This window comes from Colossoma macropomum, unplaced genomic scaffold (genome assembly GCF_904425465.1).
Source record: "Colossoma macropomum unplaced genomic scaffold, Colossoma_macropomum, whole genome shotgun sequence".
Taxonomy (NCBI): domain Eukaryota; kingdom Metazoa; phylum Chordata; class Actinopteri; order Characiformes; family Serrasalmidae; genus Colossoma; species Colossoma macropomum.
Genome location: NW_023494792.1, coordinates 30950708 through 30973016, shown reverse-complemented (window position 1 = coordinate 30973016; position 22309 = coordinate 30950708). Strand labels below are relative to the sequence as shown.

Genomic DNA, 22309 nt, shown 5'->3' with positions numbered 1-22309 from the left:
ATGTTACAGCAATTCTTGCATAATTAAAGTGTTCTTTGCATGGTGAAATGGCTCTTCAGATTTGATGGAGAATGTGCTGTAGATGGATTTATATAGAAATTTTGTGAAGGCTTGACATCATAACAGTAGAATAATGTTTTTTTTTGTGCTATTTAGAGCCCTTTTCAAAATGAAACCAACTGCAGCACTTTCTGCATCAATCTGAAGAATGCTTTCATGATGCAAAGAACCCCTTAATCATGCAAAGGGTTCTTTGAGTGTTCATGGTTCTATATGGAACCATTTTCTTTAAGAAAAGAAGAACATTATAAGTGTGTAGCTAAACACTTGTTTAGCTTTATTGATCTACAGGTGAGCATTAACGTTTTATGCAAGACTGAGAGTGTTTGAGCTTAGAGCATCAATCTGTGACACCATCAACTATTTTTATTACACCAGTGATCAAACTCACAATTTTCCAATGATAGAGCCTCTTTTGACCCCAGCTAGCGTTTTCAAATGGTATGAAAAAAATTGGAAAAACTAACAAACAAACAAAAATTAGTTCTCTAAAAAAAGTTCTCTAATGACAGCGCTCTCACCAACATACTCACTAGACGTCACATGTACACACACTCACAGGCACACACATATATTGGACATGCTAACTCACACATCCACTATGACATAATGGAGCACACACCCAAAGACACCATCGCACTCCTGCATAGAATCACACACACACACACACGCCGTCACTCACAAGTGCTAACGCACGTAGCATCAGGTCTCCAAATTGGTTTGGAACCACAATGAGACCTGGAAACAAAGAGTATTTTCCTAGGAACAAAAATGCAACGGAAAACATCACCCTTAATGAGCACATACACTGTTTTCTCCAATTTTCTGTATAAACCAGTAGTGAACCTACATGTGCGTTTTTCACTGTAATCTTGATAATACTGGTAAATTAAGTAAAACTATGTTTTCTTTGGGGGCTATTTTGCCTCACAATGTTCTGCCTGTACCGCTCCACCAAGAATGCATTTCTAAAAATGTTTTAGGCCAAAATTTTTTCTCAAAGCGTTTCTCAAAGCAATGTCTTCAATGCATCACGCAGTGTATTCATAACCATCTCGTGTAAAAACTTTCTGTGAGGGAGCTTTCAGAGTTATTAAACACTGCAGGCAGCTGGTTCTTATCTTTAGTTGTGACCAATTCAGAGTCAGTGAATTTCTCTAGAATGAATAATTTTGCCTTAAACCATTCAGAGTAACTTTGATTATATCTTGAATATTTAATTATGCACACATTTTTTTTAAAAAAATGGTGGAATTTCTCTTTAACTGTTCTGAGACAGATAGTGTTAATAGTATTTATTTATTTGTTTGTTTGTTCACTTTTTGTTCTGTGTAGCCCAGTAGCCTATTATTTTTGTCTTACCTCCAAACTTGCACGTTTCTAGATCATGACTTATGTAATTTCATTCATTGTAGGCTATAGATTGATTCAGTAATCATTACTAATGAATACAACAGCTCTGAATGTCTTCAGTACTTTTCTGTACACTCTCATTTGATTTTGTTTGTATTTTGTACCATAATGTGAGAAATCACTTAGCCAGCTAGCATATCTATGCATTTTTAAATGAGGAATTAGCTATTGTCTAACATTTCAATTGGACTTATTTTGATCATGGCAAATTCTGGTAAATTGCTATGGGCTATTTCATAGCTTTGTGTTTTTTTCCTTTTGCTCTAAGCCCAGCGTAACATATCTGCCGCAGTATCATCATAGCTGTTACTGAGCCTTTAACCATTCAGACGATACTTCTCAGTAGGAGTTTCTATAGTAATCTAACACTGTTTGTGTTTGTTGCAGGGTGGCACCAATCCCAACTCCCGCCTCAACCTGACTGATGCTGAAAGTAATAATTAAGTTCATATCTTAAATGCAAGCAATATACAGTATCTTAGCAATATGGTTCTGTACACTTATAAAAAGATGGTTCTTCAATGGTTCTTTAGTAAAGAAAATGGTTCTATAAAGAACCATGAACACACAGAGACCCCTTTGCATCGTGAAAGGGTTCTGTGCTGTAGATGGTTCTATATAGAACCTTTTTGAAAAGGGTTTTGTGTAGCTCCTCAAAGGGTTGTTTTTGTTATAATGTCAAGCTTGTAACAATAAGAGAACCCTTTTGAGTACTATATAGAACACTTTTCATACCTACAGCACATTCTGAAGAACCCTTTTATGATGCCAAGAACCTCTTATCATGGAAAGTGTCTGTATAGAACCATGTTCTGAACTAAAGAACCCTTGAAGAAGCATCTTTTTTAAGAGTGTAGACTCCAATGGGCATGTATTATATCGCTGTTGTCGGACGAAAACCTCGTATCTCCAAAATGGTAACTTTACAGGAGAAGGAAAAAACATACTTTATTTTTAATGTAAGTCAATGGAACCATTGACATTTTTCCAAGTCGTTTTGGGTCATTTCTTTCAGTCCATTATTCATTAAATTTACACACAATGTAAAGAGCAACCCGGCATTTTCAAATTATGTCAAAAACTGAACAACGACAAAGATGGAGATTTTTTCGACAGCAGCGGTATATGACTGTATGCTGATATGCTTAAAGTATGTTTTGTGTTTTGATGATTGTGCTTTGTTTGTGACTTATCTGCATGTCATTAAGTGTGTATTGTGTAGGGTCCTATCAGAGTGAATGTTGTGTGTGATTGTACACTGATGAATATGTATTTTTTGCATGGTTGTATTTGCAGTAGCTACAAGTGAGAGAAAACACTTGCCATTTGGGAGACCCAGAGTGCTGAAGTCCCAGTCGAACTACTGCCTTCTGCGCCATGAAGGCTTTGTCAGTGGCTACAGCAGAGACATATACATGCCTCTCTGGAGCTCATTTACTGTGGAAAAACCAGTGAGAAATAAAACACACACACACACACAGGCACATACAAAGACATACAAACAAAAAGACGCAACATGAACCCATCAGGTTTGACACCAGGCCCCAAAAATGAAAGAAAGGCATTCACTTAAAACTGCTGCCAAAGGAATTGTGTGCATGCTGACGTTGGCAACAATAAAACCATTTTAGCTGTTTTATTATGTAGAACTAGAGCTTTCTGTGTGCTACCGTATTTTCTATCACTGCGTAAAATATGTACATTGCTTCCTTTCTTGTTGGATGTAACGTTTGGGGCTTAGAGGCAGGATTCATGTGAAAAGTAGCTTTATTAATGGCCAAATATCTAAAATTCAGCTGTGTCTCAAAGTGAAGAATGCAGCCGAAGAAGGCTGTTTTTCCTGGGCATTCCTTCGAATGCATCCGAGGCTGAAGATCTGGAAGGGTACACCAGCTGCGTCCTTCGGTCTCTCACAAATGACGGATGCAGCTGGTCTATCCTTCCACATTTGGCAGAAATGGCAGAAATAGCCACAAGTGGCAAAACGCTGCAGTGTCAGAGTTTGTAATGAAATATAATGACGTGTAAATTTTAATTGAATATTTTTAAATGTAAGATTTAAATGTGTCACATTGCTAATGTCAGTAAGCTGTGTTGGTACAGCCTGATCAGGCCGTTTCAAATAGGCATGAGTGAACACTGAAGAGGAGCCCTCATATACCAGTGATAGGAAGGTCTCTCCTATGTTGATTGGGACACGGATATTATGTGGGAGCTAATGAGTCCAGGAAATAAGCTGCACTCACTAAGCACTTCATTTGACATACCTGCCTCATATCTACATTTATTTTATCATTTTATCAGCTCCACTTACCATATTACCACTTTGTAGCTCTACAATTACAGACTGTAGTCCATCTGTTTCTCTGCATACCTTGTTAGCCCTCTTTCACCCTGTTCTTCAGGGGTCAGGACCCCACAGGACCACCACAGAGCAGGTATTACTTGGGTGGTGGATCATTCTTAGCACTGCAGTGACACTGATGTGGTGGTGGGGTGTAAGTGTGTGTTGTGCTGGTGAGATTGTATCAGACACATTACTGGTATACCTGTTTAGGCTTTGTGTCATTCAATTTTCCAGCACTTGAACAGTATTTTAGAGAGATGCATGCTTTCACAATTGCCTTAACAGTCCTGTTACACAGGATTTGATATTCTCAGCATGAATAACCAACAGCAGAGCTGAAAATGTGATTGTAATAACAAACATGTAGCAAAGTTCATAGAAATGTTCTGTTCCATCAGCAGTATGTGTTGCTTTTGGCCTGTAGAAGCCATGTGAGCAAAGGACAGTTTTCCGCCACTTCTCTTGAGTGGTATACCACAAGTATCCTGCTGTTGTAAAAAGCGAAAGCTCATCTGTAAAAACAGAGCATTCTGCTTTGCCAGACGTCTTTGCTTTCCCTGTATTGGCTTGTGTTGACACGTGAGCCCTGCTGGTAATGTTGCAGGAAGTGTACTGTGTCTTGTGTTGCAACGTCAGTGTTACTGGGATTTTGACTCCAGCTTGTGGCCAAACATAATCCCGTCCCATTTACAATAACTACTATTATATTTCCTTTTTTGAAGCTGAATGTGCGAAAGGGACTACAGTGTGTGGAGCCCAGGAGTGTCCAGCTCATTGATTTCTCTGCTCAAACACCCTTGGTTTGAAATAGTTGATAGTTGCCAGGTTTTTGCAGGGAAATCACTAAAAGCTGAATGTTTCAAGGTCTCTGACTGTAGTGCAATACCACAGCCTCTTTATGCTTACACTAAGGTATAGATTGTTTAGTGGGAGGGCCTAGGTGGTCTTATATATGTGTACATTACAATATTTAGTCATACTTTCCTCTATTTGCAATTGTTTTTTTTCCTCTAATGAGAAAAACTTGGTAAATGTACTTTGTCTACTACCAGTAGTAGTATGAATACGTTTAAAGCCACATTTGAGCCGTATTCAGTTTTACTTAGGGAGGTAAATCATTTACCTTCAATCTGAGTGATGACTGATAATATCTGTGGTTTTAAGGCAGTACCAATCAGCACTTATCTGACAGTAATAATTACAAACAAATGGCCCATTGTGATTGACTGAACCTGAACCCCCCTCACTAGTAGTACTAGTAGTAGTTTTCTACATTGTGTATAAATTTCATGATGAACTGGCCAAAAAGTCTGGTTCCATTAACTTGCATTAAAAGTAAAGTATGTTTTTTTCCTTCTCCTGTAAACTTAGCATTTTGGAGATACGAGTTTTTGTTCCAACAAATTTCATAGACAACATTTGTAAATTATTTACATTTGCAAGTTAAAAAAAAAAAAGGATGCCCCCGACTCAGAAACACATTACTGTGTTCTCCCAGTCACCATGCTGCCCCAGACCCCCTAATATTTCCAAGCAAGTGAAAACTGTCTGAGAGCAAGTGTGCATTTTGCTACATTCACAAAACAATACGCCACAACCAGTAAATGTTCTTGTAGCGCGAGCGGTATAGCAATTTTGGGATTTTGAAAGACATGTAGTGTCTACGTACTGAGTAATGAGCACATTCAGAAAATGAAAAAAACATTACTAAAATTAAGAAATTTAAACATAATTCATACACAAATAAATAAAATACTGAAACACATAACATTAACAGTAAACCTACTGTCTGTAACTAAAACTAGAGAACTGAGTAAACACTCTCCTGCCTTTCGTAGACCAAAATAAACTCAACACCTGGCTGCAATTAGCAGGATGAATTACCCAATGAATTATCAGTAAACATAACGTATGAGTAAAATGTTTATAAAAAAGGATCTCTTAAGGGGACAGATACAGAAAATATATGTAGGCCTGTTACTGCATTTGTACAAGTTTGAACACCCCTGGTCAAACTACATGTTTGCTGATTTTGTAAGTGAAAATTAAGTTAACGCATCCTGTATAAGAAACATGCATAAACATGGCATTCTTCTACAGATTTTAGTGTTATTGGTGCTATTTGTATTTATTTTCTGAGTTTAACACACTGGAAAAAATAAAATATAAAGGATAAAATGTGCCATAACATTTCCACAGGCCACTTTTTATGGGTTTTTTCCATACGGAGTTTTGCTGGTGATGTCCTGTATAAATAAAAATAATGAGTTGCCATGACTTAGTAAGGCATGGGAACGAGATCCTAATGCATAGTCACAACTTAGTAAACTGTAGGAATGACATATTTATGCCATGACTACAGCTTAATAAGGCATGATCTCGTTCCTACGCCCTTAATAAGCCATGGCCACACATTAGGATCTCAGTCCCACGCATTAATACGGCGTGACCATGCAGTTCAGGTCAACTTTACCTAGCCAGTAAGAATATCTGACTCATCAAATAGAGACTTCATTTCCTACTTCCTTGGCAGTCATGCAATTGCTCACCTACAGTCAGGGTCTATTTACACATCCAGCCAAACTTAAATAGGCTAAAAGTAGTGTGCAGATATTACACGTATACCTTGCTTATGCACAGCTATTTCTCCTGCTAAACAGGTACGACAGTGTCTCATAATGACATGGCACTCAACTGACTGACACATGATGGGCTTTTCCACTCAGTGATTTTCCAGCCCAGTCCTGGCTGGATCCCACCTCTGATCACACCTGAACTAAACAGTCAGGAACACTGAAGACCTGGTACAGCTGACACGTGACGGGCTTTTCCACTCAGTGATTTTCCAGCCCAGTCCTGGCTGGATCCCATCTCTGATCACAGGAGAATGGCCAGACTTTTTCAAACTAACAGGAAGATTTCAGTAACTAGAAAAGCCAATCTTTACAGAGTTAAACAGAAGAATTTCTGTGGTGCTGGGATGTATTGTTGTTGGGAATGTTTTCATGACATGTTAGGCCCCATTACCATTTGAGCTTTTTGAATTACACATCCTTCCTCAGTATTGTTGCTGAACATGTGGACCTCTTTGTGGCCACAATTTCTCATCCTCTAAAGGCTACTTTCACAATGGTAATGTGCCTTGTCACAGAGCACAACTCAACTCAAACTGGTTCCGTGAACATGACAATGAGTTCAGTGTACTTCCTTGGTCTCCCAGTCAGCCCATCTGAATCCACCTATGGGATGTGGTTGAACTGGAGATCAGCAGCATGAATGTGCGGCTGCCACTAATGTGGCATTGATGCAATTGTGTCAACATTGACAAGAATCTCTAGGGAATGTTCCAAAGAATTCAAGCTGTTCTGAAAGTAAAAGGGGTTCTCACCCATTATTAGAATGACGCTTCTCCTAAAGTGGCCGGTGACTAGTTGTTAACATATGAATGACGAGAATAACATATGTGTGATGAGAATGAGTATGTGACTGGATGATAAAGTATGTCTGAGGATTGCGTGTTTGGGGAGGGGCGTGTTTGAGTATTTGGCCCCTGGTCAAATCTATTTATATCTAATGTAGCCAAATTAAAACAATTGCGCAGCGATATAAAAGACTCACTGAAAGTTATCACAAACGTTTGATTGCAGTCGTTACTGCCAAGGGTGGCACAACCAGTTCTTAGGCTTAGGGGGCAATTACTTTTTCACATGAGTGATAAAGCTTTTCAATATCGTTCATTTTGTGTTTACTCGTGTTGTCTGTATCTTAAATTAAAATTAGTTGGATGATCTCAAACATTTAATTGTGACAAATTAGCAAAAAGAGAAGAAATCGGGTGAGGAGCAAATACTTTTTCACAGCAGTGTAGGAGCACTTTGTTGTTCTACAATTACAGTCTGTAGTCCATCTGTTCTGTACGTACTTTGTTATGCCAACCTTACCCCAATCCTCAGTGATCAAGACCCCCCACAGGACCATCACAGAGCAGGTATTTTTTGGGTGGTGGAACATTCTCAGCACTGCAGTGGCACTGGCGTGGTGGTGGTGTGTTAGTGTGTGTTGTGCTGGTATGAGTGGATCAGACACAGCTGTCCTGTTCTGTGGTAGTCCTGTAGGGGTCCTGACCATTGAAGAACAAAGTGGGGTAAAGAAGTATGCAGAGCAACAGATGGACTACAGTCTGTAATTGTAGAACTTCAAAGTCCTTCTATATGGTAAGCAGAGCTGATAAAATGGACAACAGATGTAAATATAAAGTAGGTGTTCCTGATAAAGTGAGTGAGTGTATATATGCATATTAGGCATACATAATATTTCTTATAATGGCACAAATGGGCATTACTGACTTATGCCTCATTACATCATTGACTTCTACTGCAATGTTATATATCTAGAAAACACGAATGAAGTTTATAAGTTAATGTGTGTCTCCCTTTGTAGGCTGGAGACAATGCTGGCTCACTGCCAGCAGTGACCGAAGACTGTCTGAGGCCTGATGTTAGAATCCCAGTGGATCAGAGTCTGACCTGTGACCAGTATAGCAGTGCCAGCAACATCACACATGCCTTCCTGTATCCCCCCAGTATGTACTACACTCCCCTTCATATACACATGCACAGCCTAGGGTTACCAGACACCAGAATTTTGACTTTGATGCTGATATCAATAGTAGTATCACAATATTCAGTACCAAAACAATATCACTATACTGCTACTATCTGAACACCCAATGTTTTTTTGGATTCAACGCAGAAAAATATTCAAATAGTTACAGCTTAATTACCATCTCATCATCATTCTTTTTTCACTACAAACGTTTAAATGCTCAAATTAGTAACAAAATAATTTACACACAACCTCGTTCAGCATGTTCTGAGTGGAAGATTAACACTGGGATAAGGAAATACAATATAGTGTAACATCAATCACACTGTGTTTAAACAAATAGAAATGAGCGTTGCCTTTTATTGACTGTTTCTATGTACCCAAGGTCACTTGTATATTTTAGATAAGCTAATGAATGCATCTTAGCCCACGCAGTTTGACTCCCCTAAAGGCAGAATACGTCACTGTAGCGCTGGCCTAAATAAAGAGCTCATAGTATTGAAAATCGATACTTTGTGCAAGACTATAGGGCAAACATTTATGCAAAGCTTACCATTTTGGAAGCTTTTTAATGCATACTTGCTACATAGTGTGTAATGTCATGGAGATGTAAAAAAAGAAGTTGTGCATTGTGGATCCAGAAAGTATTTGGACATTTGTGCCATACTCAAAAATGTATTAGGTTCATTTTGTTTTGTTTTGCAATTTCTTTTCTGAAACAAATGTCATTTTGTTAAACATTGTATTACATAACCAAAAGAACTATATAGAATTACATTTTACAAATGGTTAAAGTGCCCAAATACTTTTGCGGACCACTATATATGCAACTAGTATCACCAACTGTCTTTCCTAGACTGTTTTGTGAAAGCTACCTGGTGCTAGGATGACTGATGCTTATCTGAGATCATACTACAAACCATAGCAACCTCTGTAACTGTTTATGGCTGACTAGGCCAACGAGATTCCACTAGGACTACAGAGAACAGTCAGATCAATTCAGTTTTACTGTCATTGTACAATAGTGTGCAAAAATCAGAGACCACAGATACAAGATAATCTACTTTCATGAGGAACAGGAATGTCAAAACTGGGGTTCACAAAGGTATCAAAAGAAAAAGAGAAAATAGGACTCCCAACATCCATGTAAGACCATGTAAACCACAAGAACTGTCACCATCTGATAACCAGTACTTTAAGCTTTCATCTGTGAAAGAGAAGAGAAAATCAAGCTCCACTCTTACTTTAGAACCAAAGAAATCCACAGGTGTTTCTGTCCATCCTCCCACTGTGAGAAGACAACTCAGCGCTATTTGCATTAGAACACTGTAACTGGACATCTGAGATGTGAAGTAAGGTTTTCTTGGACTGATGAGTTTAGATTTGTATTTAGTATTATTTAGTGTGATTAACGGGAGGCCAGTTGGGGATACAAGTACATGATCACTGTTGAGTCAAGAATGTCAGCAATCCAGCATCGCTCCTCTGGGCCAAACCCTTCCCAGTTCACGAGGCAGAAGATGCGTCTCTCCAGCAGTTGGGAATCCAGGATGGCACAGACCGTGTGAGCCAGACTTCCGCCAGTTTTCCATAGGCGGAAGTGGATCCGCACTGGGGGAGGCGTCAGGCAATGTACCAGGAAACCACTTGTCTAAGCAAGGAAACATAAAAGCTCAGTGATACGTGGTAATGACAGGAAAGCTGTAGGCTATAAATCACCTGGTTTATCCTTCACAGTAATTCAGTCTTTAGTAAGTAGCCACACCCTGTCTCCGAGGTGATACTTGAGAATCTCTGTAATTGCAGTCTGCCTTTTCTTTCTGATATTCATTATATGGACACCTGTTTGTGGACTGACTATCACACCTACACTATTTTGCCAAAAGTATTCGCGTCGTCTGCCTTCACATGCATATGAACTTGAGCGACATCCCATCCTTAATCCATAGGGTTTAATATGATGTCCGCCCACCTTTTGCAGCTATAACAGCTTGAACTCTTCTGTGAAAGCTTTCCACAAGGTTTAGGAGTGTGTTTATGGGAATTTTTGACCATTCTTCCAGAAGTGCATTTGTGAGGTCAGACACTGATGTTGGACGAGAAGGCCTGGCTCACAGTCTCCGCTCTAACTCATCTATCAGGTTGAGGTGCAGGCCAGTCAAGTTCTTCCACACCAAACTCGCTCATCCGTGTCTTTATGGGCCTTGCTTTGTGCACTGGTGCGCAGTCATGTTGGAACAGGAAGGGGCCGCCCCCAAACTGTTCCCACAAAGTCAGGAGCATGAAATTGTCTAAAATCTCTTGGTCTGCTGAAGCATTGAGTTCCTTTCACTGGAACTAAGGGGCCGAGCCCAGTTCCTGAAAAACAACCCTACACCATAATCCCCCCACCAAACTTTATACTTGGCACAATGCAGTCAGACAATTACCGTTCTCCTGGTAACCGCCAAACCCAGACTCGTCCATCAGATTGCCAGACGGAGAAGCGTGATTCATCACTCCAGAGAACACGTCTCCACTGCTCTAGAGTCTAGTGGTGGCGCTTAACACCACTGCATTCGACGCTTTGCATTGCGCTTGGTGATGTAAGGCTCAGCCATGGAAACCCATTCCATGAAGCTCTCTATGCACTGTTCTTGAGCTAATCTGAAGGCCACAAGAAGTTTGGAGGTCTGTAGCGATTGACTCTGCAGAAAGTTGGTGACTTATGCGCACTATGTGTCTCAGCATCCACTGACCCCGCTCTGTCATTTTACGTGGCCGACCACTTTGTGGCTAAGTTGCTGTTATTCCCAATCACTTCCAATTTGTTATAATACCACTGACAGTTGACTGTGGAATATTTAGTAGTGAGGAAATTTCATGACTGGATTTGTTGCACAGGTGGCATCCTATCACGGTACCACGCTGGAATTCACTGAGCTCCTGAAAGCGACCCATTCTTTCACAAATGTTTGTAGAAGCAGTCTGCATGCCTAGGTGCTTGGTTTTATACACCTGTGGCCATGGAAGTGATTGGAACACCTGAATTAAATTATTTGGATGGGTGAGTGAATACTTTTGGCAATAAAGTATGTATGACCTTGATGGACATCCTATTCCAAAATCATGGGCATTGAAATTGGGGTTGCCCTACCCGATTCCTGCACCCCTACACCCCCATAGGTTTTCCTTGAGGGCTATTTACCCTGCATGTACCCCTCCACTAAAAATGGATTAAAATAAATGGATTAAAAAGATGCTTCAGGCCAAAACTTAATAACAAATCTTTCATAAAACAATGTTTCAGGCATCAGGCAGCATATTTCTAACCTCGTAACCATTTTGTATAATAACTTTCTGGGAAGCAGCTTTTAGAGGTAGATGCATGGTTCCTATCACCACCACTGTCAACAACTCTGTCTTGGTAAGTATATCTAGAACAAATGACTTTGTTTACATTTTACCCACTTAATTATGTGGAACGTTTGAAAAATTTAGTGGATTTCTCCTTCAAATAATCCTTCAAGCTCTGTATAAAGTTCCTTAACTGTCATTTCCCTCAGGATATTTAAAAGTAAGGAAAATGGTCCCATAAGATTATTGGCCAACATGAAAAGCTGAAGATATGGAGATTTTTGTGATTTTTTTGAAGATATGACGTGCAAATTGTTTAAGATAGAAAAAATTACAAGCAACTAAAAATACTAAGAGGGGACAAATTTGACCAGCGCTAAATGTATAAATAGCTGGTGAGTCGGAAGATGACCTAGACTGCCACGGTAAATACTGATTGACAGGGTTATGTGCTGAAGGAAACAATGCCCTTATAATAAGTCAAATATACACAAAATCTATAGATACATTTTCAGACTGGGTGTTGTGAGTTGTGAGTTGTGTTATCTTACTTAGCCTTCCTGGCAGCCAGCTTACATACTTATTGTAAGTGAAGTTAATGAGAGAATGATGTCATGGATACAATGGAATTTTACAGCAAAGCTTTAGGGTATGTAGTAAACCCCTCAGCATTTTCCCTTAGCTAAAAGAAACTTCTGAGGAATTTCATGCAACACTCTTAATTAACTCCCTTTTATAAGGGAAATCCTCCCTTATAGTTCATACATAATGGAAAACAACTGGACAAAGCACCTATTAGGTACTGGGCGCAGTTCAAGTTTTACCGGCTGGGAGTCTTAGTAGTAGCACATAGACAGCATAATTAGATATTGGTGTGAACATTCATGGGTAACAAGGGCAAACAATAGCTTTCAGTCAGGAGACGTGTGGTGGGCGCCATGCCAAAATGTCCAGTAGCCAGCAATGTGTGAGCCAACCTCAGTAGCCGATCTCTGCAAAAAATGGGGACCTAGATTATTAGGAGGAGAGTTAATGGGAATAGGATCCTCTGGATAGGCTGTTCTTATTTCCTCATTGACATGCCACTGTACAGGAGCTACATTAATGATAGCAGAATTACTTTGTGGGGCATGTTCACAACCATAGAAACAAAAAATTCTGCTTTACCATTGTTTGAGCCTGGTTAGTAGGCGATTATGAAATTGAAACCAACGAAGCCCATTTTCCTTGTCAAGTTTTCAATTGCTGGGCTAATTTGATAGTATTACAAATTTCTTTGGTCCATAAAAAGCATGAAGGGTTTAACAGCCCTCTTCAGCCACAGATGCCACTCTACTAATGCTAGTTTTACTTCTACCACAAAAGGCGAGATGCGTCTGAACATCCCCTTTAAGTGATGCAAATGCTGCTCATGCTGTATCCTCATTCCAAAAGACACATGATTAGGCCTGCCACAGTACTGAAACCACTGATGAATCTTGTCTAAAAAAAATGCAAACCCCAAAAATCTACCATGTGCCATTCGTGGCCCCCCTCCAATTTTAGCATCCATGTGCACTTCCACATGAGTACTGATGTACTCCAGGAAAGAGACTCTAGTCTGAATGAACAAACACTTTTCAGCTTCGACTTACTCACCAACAGTTTTTGTGGAGCACGCCTCACGTGTTGGATATGGTCTTGAAGGGAAGCAGAGAATATAAAAATTCATCAATGTATATGATCACAAACGTTTCAAGCATATGTCTAAGCACTTCGTTCATAAATGCTCAGAAAACAGAGGGGGAGCTAGGGGGAGCCGTATGAGATCGCCACATATTCGTAATTAATTTGAAGTGGGGTGCCTTCCATCCATCTCCCTGCTTTATATGTTCCAGATTGTAGGCCCTCAGCAGGTCCAACTAAGTGAGGAAACAAGGCCCTGCGAGCTGTTCCAGGGCAGCAGGTACCAGTGGGAGAGGAAAACAAAATATTATGGTGACAGTGTTTACTGTTACGGTTACAGCGAACCTGTATAGCAATAATTTGTCCCTATCAGTCTGATGAACAAAAAAATTAAAAACAGATGCTAATGAGGTGAAGGGCCAAATAAATCCTGTTGAAGAGCCTTTTGAATATATTCCACCATAGCCTTAGTTTTTGCAACTGACAGGGGATAAATATGCGACGGGGGAATCATTGCTATTCAATTGCACAGTCCCAAAGTCTGTAAGGGGGAAGACAAGTGTTCTTCTTTTTGCTAAATGTAAACAGAGGACATCTCTCACCACAATAAAGACAGAGAGCATTTTGCAATTAGCGCTTACGTTCCTCTGTGGCGTTCACCCAAGTTGCATAGGCTCGGTCTGATCTGCTGCCTGAGAAATGAAAGCTGGATGTGAGAGGCGAGCAGGGAGCCATATTTCTTGAAGGAGGTTATCTAGTTATCACTAGTCATCACTATCTAGTTAATGATAGTGATGATAGAGTGATAATGATAATGGTAGAGTCTGAAGGCATTAATCAGAGCTGCCTCATTTCAGCCGCACTTAGCAGCTGTGGTGCAAAAGTGCAAAGTGTAATCTGTTACAGTGTCCTGTCCCTGTGCGAGCTTCAGAAGCTGGTCACCATCCTCGCGGCTGCCTGCAAGGGGATGAAATACAGCTCTGAAATGTGCCATATACTCGTCATAATTCTGAGCAACTTCCTGGTTATTCATCTGTAGAGCAGTGACCCATTCTAGGCTCTTCCAGCAAGCAGGGTATCACCATTACTTTGGAATCATCTGAGAGAGCTGGACCAGGAAGTTGTGTTTCCATTTTATTTATCCAGGAGAGTGACTTATTATAGGTGCAGCCGGGGCAAAAACAGCTTTGGGAATTGATTCAGCTTGACCAGCAGGAGGATGTGGTGCAGGTGTCGCATCTAGTATTCTGTGGCGAATGGGAGACCAGATCTGGATGCAAATACAGAGTTTAATAATGTAATCAAGCAAACAAACAGGAAAGTCAGAAACCAGTTCAGGAAAACTGGAAACAATATTTTTAGTTTACTTTTGTTTTTCTGTCGTTAAAGAGGGTCTGTTTGTTTTACTGCAACAAAGTGAAGAACAAAGGATGCTGGTGAGAAGAGTGATTTTATTCATCCACTTGTAAGCATCACATAATATGCTGGTGGTGTGGAGGTGTGGAGGAAAATCCCTGCAGATTTCTTTGAAAAACTGAAAGCAAGTTTCCTGAAAAGAATGTAATCTGTAATAAAGGCAAAGGGTGAGCACACTAAATGGTAAAAAAAAAATTGTTATAATGCCTAGTCGTCACTGTTTTGTGCTTTTTTGTGTTAATTATATGTTTTCTGTTGTTTTTTTGTCCTGATGCCAAAAATGACTTGTACCTAATGGCCGTTTTGGCCAGAAACTATGTAAATGAAAGGGGGTCTCTGACGTTTGCAGAGTACTGTAAATATTATTGCTGTCACATCAACATGTCATCTTATATATCTTATAATATATATCTTTTAATCTTATATACTAATTTGTATATATATGTATATATGACTGTGTATATATATATTAGTATATCGCTATATTAGTATATTGCTGTTGTCGGAAAAGCTTGTATCTCCAGAATGATAACTTTACAGGAGAAGGGAAAAACATACTTTGCTTTTAATGTACATCAATGGAACCAGACTTTCTGGCCATTTCTTTTGGTCTGTTCATCATTAAATTTACCAACATGTATAGGCATTGTCAAATGATGTAAAACACAAAAAAAATAAAAAATGGAGAGACAAGGTTTTGTTCCAACAGCAGCGAAATATATATACAATGTCTAGGACAGTGACTGGATGACAATAAATAATACAAATAATATACAGTATAAAATACACAGCACATGATAGTAGTAATATAAAAAAACCTAAAAGTGTAAACAGTATTTTCAAATGTAAAAAATATAACATGTAGGACTTTTTTGTGCTGATTTTGTGTGTGTGTATGTGTGTGTGTGTGTGTGTGTGTGTGTGTGTGTGTTGCAGGTCTAAACAGCACAGCTGAAGAGCACTATGATGGACTTATTCTGAGTAATGTAGTTCCGATGTACCCGGAGTTCAAGAGTGAGTCATCCCTTCACACTTCCCTGAGTGTCATGCTCTTCCTTATACATCAAACACTGAGCAGTAATTATGTAAATCAATTATACAAAGTGTGCGTTTGTGTATGTGCTTTCTGCAGGAATATGGCAGTACTTTCAGGAAGTCTTACTGCTGAAGTATTCCTCTCAGTATAATGGGATCAATGTGGTGACTGGACCTGTGTTTTACTATAACTACGATGGCACTGCCGATCAGATACAGTATGTGTCCTGCGTCATATCAGCATCACCAGCCATTTGATCAGCACGTAGATTGTTGTGTTTCAATATATACAGAACTCAGGAACACAGAATGTATCTGTGTGTGCTTGCATATTACGACACTTGTGAGGAACACATGATATTTTGTCCTGTTTTTTTTTTTTACATATTAATATGTGAAAAAATTTCAACTTGTAAGGCCTATTTGCTGACTCTTTTGTTTGTGATACCATTTTGTGCTACTATATTTAACAACCCAAATAGCAAGCATATATTGGTCTGCTGGCTTGATAAGGTCAGCACCCCGCTGACTGTTTGCCACTGCTGGTCCGCCCTCAGACCACCCAGATCACTGTCCTGCATACAAGCTCCAACTATTTTTTAATCTTCTCAAACAGATGTTAAATGCACAGAGACTTTTATTTTAGAAAATAAACTTAATAACTGAGAAAAAAAAAATAATGACTAGGCCTGATAAAATGGTTTTATAGAAAATGTTGTTGCTGACACTGTGCTAGATTAAAAATATTTACCAAAATAATGTAAAGTGTAACTAAAGAGAGGAAGAAAGAAAAAATCAGTAAATTGGACTGCGAGTGGAAAATGAGCAATGATAAGTGGAATTCTGTCTAATACTCTACTTAACTGCCAGTGGGCCACCCACAAAACGCTGAGCAAAATGCCAGTGTACCTCCAGCTTTGCCATTGGCGGGCCAACAGTGGTCCACTATCCTCTTGCTTTCAGGGAAAAAACTGTCCAAACTGTTTATTTTTGTGTGTTTTGTTTAAGGCTCAACAAAATAACCATGCACTAGAAACACATTCTTAGGCTTCTTACGTTTAGGACTATGATGCACACTACTGTAAGCACTACTAGAAGCACTACTTTAAGCACTATTGTAAGCACCACTGTGCAGCAACCAGTAAATAGACATCTAAACCTTCCCTAACCCAGAGATGGGGATGCAAGTGAGCCACTCAAGCTTGAGTATCACTCAAGTCACATGCTGACCAGTTCGTGACTCATCCTTAACTGACTCTGTACTTAAGACTCAAAATTATAGCTTAGGGGAAAAACATGAACAAAACCCAATGCAGTATTTACTCATTTCAAACATCCCCAACATTGTGTGACTAGTCATGTGCAGTCATTACTGTAACGGTGTTCTCCGATAGCTTGCAGTAGCATCAAATTCAATATAGCTTCAAATAACAAGCCTTTCATTATTGTGTCTGATGGACAGATCGAAACACTACATGAAATAAAAGCAGTGTTTTGAAAGAAAGAGGCAAAACGACTTGAATCAGCTGGCTAGCATGGAGTTGGAATAGCAAATAAGCTATGCCAGCTAGCATAATTTCTAATTGAGCTGAAGCTTTAGTAAGTTATATTTCACATTTCTTAAAACTTCAGCTGTATTAGCTGTTATGATAGCTAGTTTGCATATTTGCTTTACAAACTACAGGCTAACCAGCTGTTTCAAGTAGTTTTCCATCTTTCCTTTAAAGGATCAATTTTCTACTTTGCCTTACAAAACAACCAGTAGGGCAGTGTTCTTGGAAATGAATACTGCTACCTATTGGCATGAGTGATACAGAGCATCTATACTGCCCCCAGTGTTGTGGAGAGACAATCGCTGTCTCCTCGTTTGATAGTGGGACGAAGGTCCCGGTCGCTCAAAAGTTGAGAGAATCAGAGATAATTTACTAGTAACTATTAGAAATGCTTGTTTTTTGATTCTGTGTAGTCAGTAACTGACACAACTGTTGTTGTAACTATTTTAGACAGTAACAGTTACCTGTCCAAGTAACATGACAGCTACCAAATGCCCTGTTATGTAATTTTTCTTTGAGATCGAGTTACTTCTGACATGAAATATAACCCATTCTCTATCTTTGCTGTCACTTGGAGTTGAAGCGAATGTTACAGAGAAAGTGTCAGACTGACAGCAACACAGCAAATTATTTACTCCTCCTGATGAGGACCAAGCCCTATCACTTTAGTCCTAAGCTCTGCCGAATAGAAACTATTTATTTTGATGACCTCTGCTTTTAGACAGCATTTGCTCCGTATATAGTGGGAATGCTACTAGCATGTGTGATAGCAGCAAAATACCACTTTGACGCATTGGTTTACATTTTATTTTACACAAAAATAAACAGCATAACTTCAGAGTTGTGTTCCCAATGCCTGGCAACAAGTATTTGGCTCTACCATATCAGAAAATTGCTGATGTTTACCTTGATTCTTTGTCGATGCTGCTCTCCATTTATTTTGCGATTTTTACACACCCTAACATTACTTGTTGCTGCCTGCCTGACGTTTCAGCTTGTAAAGAGTAGTGATGATCCTCCAGGATGTTTTTTACTATTGAATATGAAACAACATGCAGCTCCCCTGCCCGGTATTGCATTGAATAAGTGACTAGCGTAGCCTAGCTTTGACCAATGAGCATGCAAATCTTTTTATTCTACAACAAATTTACCCCCCTGTTGACACATGATCTATACATGGGACTACCCTCATGTGGACCCACGCATCATTACGATAAAATGGTTCATATAAGCCTACAAAGTAAATTGAGTTACATTATGAAAGATCCTTAAAGACAATGACAAATCACTTTAATACGTAGCGCTTTGAGTTTTTTTGGTCGTAAACGTTGCTTATTGCTCATTTAAACTCTGCATTTGTTGCATGTAGCGCTGCAGTCTTGTCCTTCATGCTGAAGGTTTTCCTGTAATGAAAGGCTTGTTACTTTAAAATGCGTCAAACATAACTCGCAGGGAACATCCATGAAAAAATTGGGGCTAAATGTAGGTGGGATTAAATGAGTCTGAAATTTTTAAACCAATTCAGTGCCTTACGAAGTTGGAGCTCAAAATAGGGGACGTGGTGCACTTGTCAGCAATAACAAGCCTGTTGTTTGCCCATCAATGTAACGTAAGTTAGCATGACTGAAAAACCTCTCCAGAAAACTCCAATTAAACATGTAAATAGCCAGATAGTAAAAGATCACAGACTTGGAGGCGAGGTTCATAAAGGAAGTAGTGTGGCCCCATTAGACTATGTTGAACCTGGCAGGTTTTTAGTAGGGGTTTACTTCTGTGCAGTGCCAATAGCTGCAGCTAATAATGAGACTAAACTAAAATGCTGTACTAAAGACTCAACACTCCACATGCACTCAAAGTGAAGCGACTTGTCAAGGCCTATGCCCAAACCTTCAATTTAGCTACACCACTTAGCCCTAACTATCCACTACGATGTCGCATTAGCTGCTAAGGATCAGAATAATGCTTAGGGCTAGGCTCTAGGTCAGCGTCAGGTCAGGATTAGTAGTATTAGTGGTGTATTTGAAGTCAGTACCTGGATAACCACAGTAATAAAAACGTGCATGTATGTGTGTAGGTTTGTTGCAGGAACACGTATTCCCATCCCCACCCATTACTTTGCAGTACTGACAAGCTGCTTGGATTCAAACCAGCCAGTGAGTGAGTGTGAGGGGGAGTTACACACTGTGTGTTTCATACTGCCACACAGGCCTGACAACTCAGAGAGCTGCATGGTGAGTATGCATACATACATGCACACCCACACAAAAATTTGTGAGAAAATGAAAAGCCTCCACAGGTGATGGTTGGTTTATATCGAAAGTCCTTGAAAATGTTTAGTTTAGGAAGAACTCCCCACGCAAGTGACAAAACTAGAACGAAACAACATTGCTTATATGACTCTAATGCCATGTAATCCCTTGCATCTCCAAAGAATAACATCATCGAGATCAGAACAGTCTGCTCAGATTAGTGTTCAGCTCAAATGAAATCTCAAAGAAATGCAAATGTTTTTAGTGTTACTGTGCTAACATGAAGGCCTGCCAGACACTTTTTAAAGACTTTGAGCATCTTTGCTTTTTGCGTAGTGCTGCAGGTGACGTGGTACAAAGCAACAGATTACAGTAATCTACTTCCTTTAAGTGTAATTGAGTAGTGTGACACATCACAGATTCTCTTTTAGTCTAAAAACAATGAGACTTTGCTCTCAGGTCACACCTCTACATGTCTGACTAGGATAGAGAATACATCATGGGTTATTGTAGTGATTCATTCATTTGGGTTTTAATTAAAGAAAGATATGATGGGAAGGGTCGCATTTTACGTGGACATTGTATCATACTGTCCAGATAATTTCTGTGTTGGCTACATTTCTGAAAAAAGCCATGTTACTAAGTTAGGTGAAAGTGAGCTAATGTCAGTAGAAATGTGGCACCTGCTTTGAAACGGGAAACATGTGTTGTGTCGATAGCACTTCAAACAAATAGTTGTTGCACCATTCAGTAATCCTGCTCTTAGTGTGAAGGAATGGTGGTTACTAATTCTGGGCAACAGACAAAAGGCATCTGTTCTAAAACAAAGTGCATAAGATTCCAGGCTTATTATGTCCTGAGGCTTCTTATTCAGCAGCTACGTGGAAGTCAGTGCAAACAGGCCGTGTTATTGGTAAGTTATAGGAGTGAGTAATACAAGCATGAACCTGCTTGTGGTTCCTGGCCGTATGAGGGAGTTTAAAGTATTGTTGCCTAGCTTCTTTGACTCACACTGGTGGTTTGCTGATTTGGATGATAATAGACGATAGTAGTCACTGTAGAGCCAAAATAGTAACTTTACAGGAAAAGGCAAAACATTCTTTACGTTTAATGTAAGTTAATATAAAGAGATTTTATTCTCAGCAATTTTGTAGCATTTTTTTATTAGTCCAACCATCATGAATTTTTCACACAATGCAGCTGGTCTGCTCGAATGATGTTGAAAAGTGAAAATCGGAAAAAATGGAAATACTTGGAGTTTTTTGAACAGTGTCAATATGCCAATATGGCAAGTGTGACATTAATACATAGATACTTTTGATGCAGTCCCAAAAATACCCTTTTGAAATTTGACCTGACACCTCTGGTTTTTAAATGATGATTTTAGGCTTTATAAGGTGACTATAGCAGCACATACACACCATTATGTGCAGCTTCAATATATCAATGAGAATCATGTTGCGAGACTTCTAACATTGAATTGACCTGCAAGAGTATACTGGATACAAGCATTTGTTAAATACGTGATGATAAAATAATAGTAACAATAAAACTAATAAGTCACAATATATCATCTTGCAATGCTTAATGCATCACAAATCTTTAAATATTGCGTTTAGACCTGGATTTTGGCTCTCACAGCGTGAGATCTGGTGATGCTGGTGACTTTTGTCTTGGAACTGTTGGTACCAATGACGAATGCTCTGAGCTGTTGGAGGCTCACTGCCACACTGACACTCAGAAACTCTATGACCCCCTCTTTTAATTAGTATGTGATTGGTTCCTAGGCTCCTCACAGTAATGAGAAACTCATAAACACATGTGGACATATTGCGATAATGAGATTTTGGGTAAACATTAATGAAAAAACATTGAAAAATCATTTCCTCAAACTTTTGCCTGTAACATATAGAGCTACCATTGATCTAATACATTGTTTGAATATTGTTTATCTGTGTGATGCTTATGACGCTCAAACATTTATGGACATTTTTGAGGGCTCTATGACAATGACCTCAATGTCAAATTTTGAAAAATTTCCTAATCTTTGTGTTTTAAAGCTAAAACCATAAAACTGAATTATGAGAGCTTTGTCCATGTTTCTTTTTGGATGTGGTGTTTCAGAAACAAGGACAAACCTGTGTTGATTCATTTTTTTCTTACCATGTAACAGAAAAGATATTTTTTAGAGAGCATTCCCTTTTGGTCAGGAGATAGCTCTTCACTGGAGCGTGACTTCCCTGCTCAAACACACGTGGTTTGTTTGTTAATTTCTGAAGGGCAAAATTAAACAAGATGCTTTAAAGTCTGAGTCTGAGAAGTGTCACTGTCTGTGCCTCTCAGTCATAGTCTAAGAATCCACGTTCTGTCTTTCTTTCTAGAGACAGTGCTCTGAGTCTTCCCGACTCATCCATATACAGTCAGATGAAAAGGTTTAGGCGCCCCTGGTCAAGTGTCAAGTTTTGATGCACAAGTACATTTTATTTGCAGAATTTAAGACATCAGAAATGTGGCCAGTGCAAAATATCTGGCACATATTTTATGGTTTATTTTTTCTATTACATTAAACTCAGCAATAAATAGAAATTGTGCATAGAAATTGTCAGAAAAACGCCATTTTTAATTGTGCT

The 22309-nt window shown here is 39.2% G+C and overlaps 1 protein-coding gene across 1 annotated transcript in view; it reads left to right on the top strand.

The window, feature by feature from the left end:
- LOC118812122 (venom phosphodiesterase 1) overlaps window positions 1-22309 on the top strand; it is a 60416-nt gene that overhangs the window by 35453 nt on the left and 2654 nt on the right. The window contains exons 19-24 of the mRNA XM_036576863.1: window positions 1861-1906; window positions 2770-2924; window positions 8261-8402; window positions 15779-15856; window positions 15975-16095; window positions 19505-19661. Coding sequence (XP_036432756.1) covers window positions 1861-1906; window positions 2770-2924; window positions 8261-8402; window positions 15779-15856; window positions 15975-16095; window positions 19505-19661 — 699 coding nt within the window. The remainder of the gene's footprint in view (window positions 1-1860; window positions 1907-2769; window positions 2925-8260; window positions 8403-15778; window positions 15857-15974; window positions 16096-19504; window positions 19662-22309) is intronic.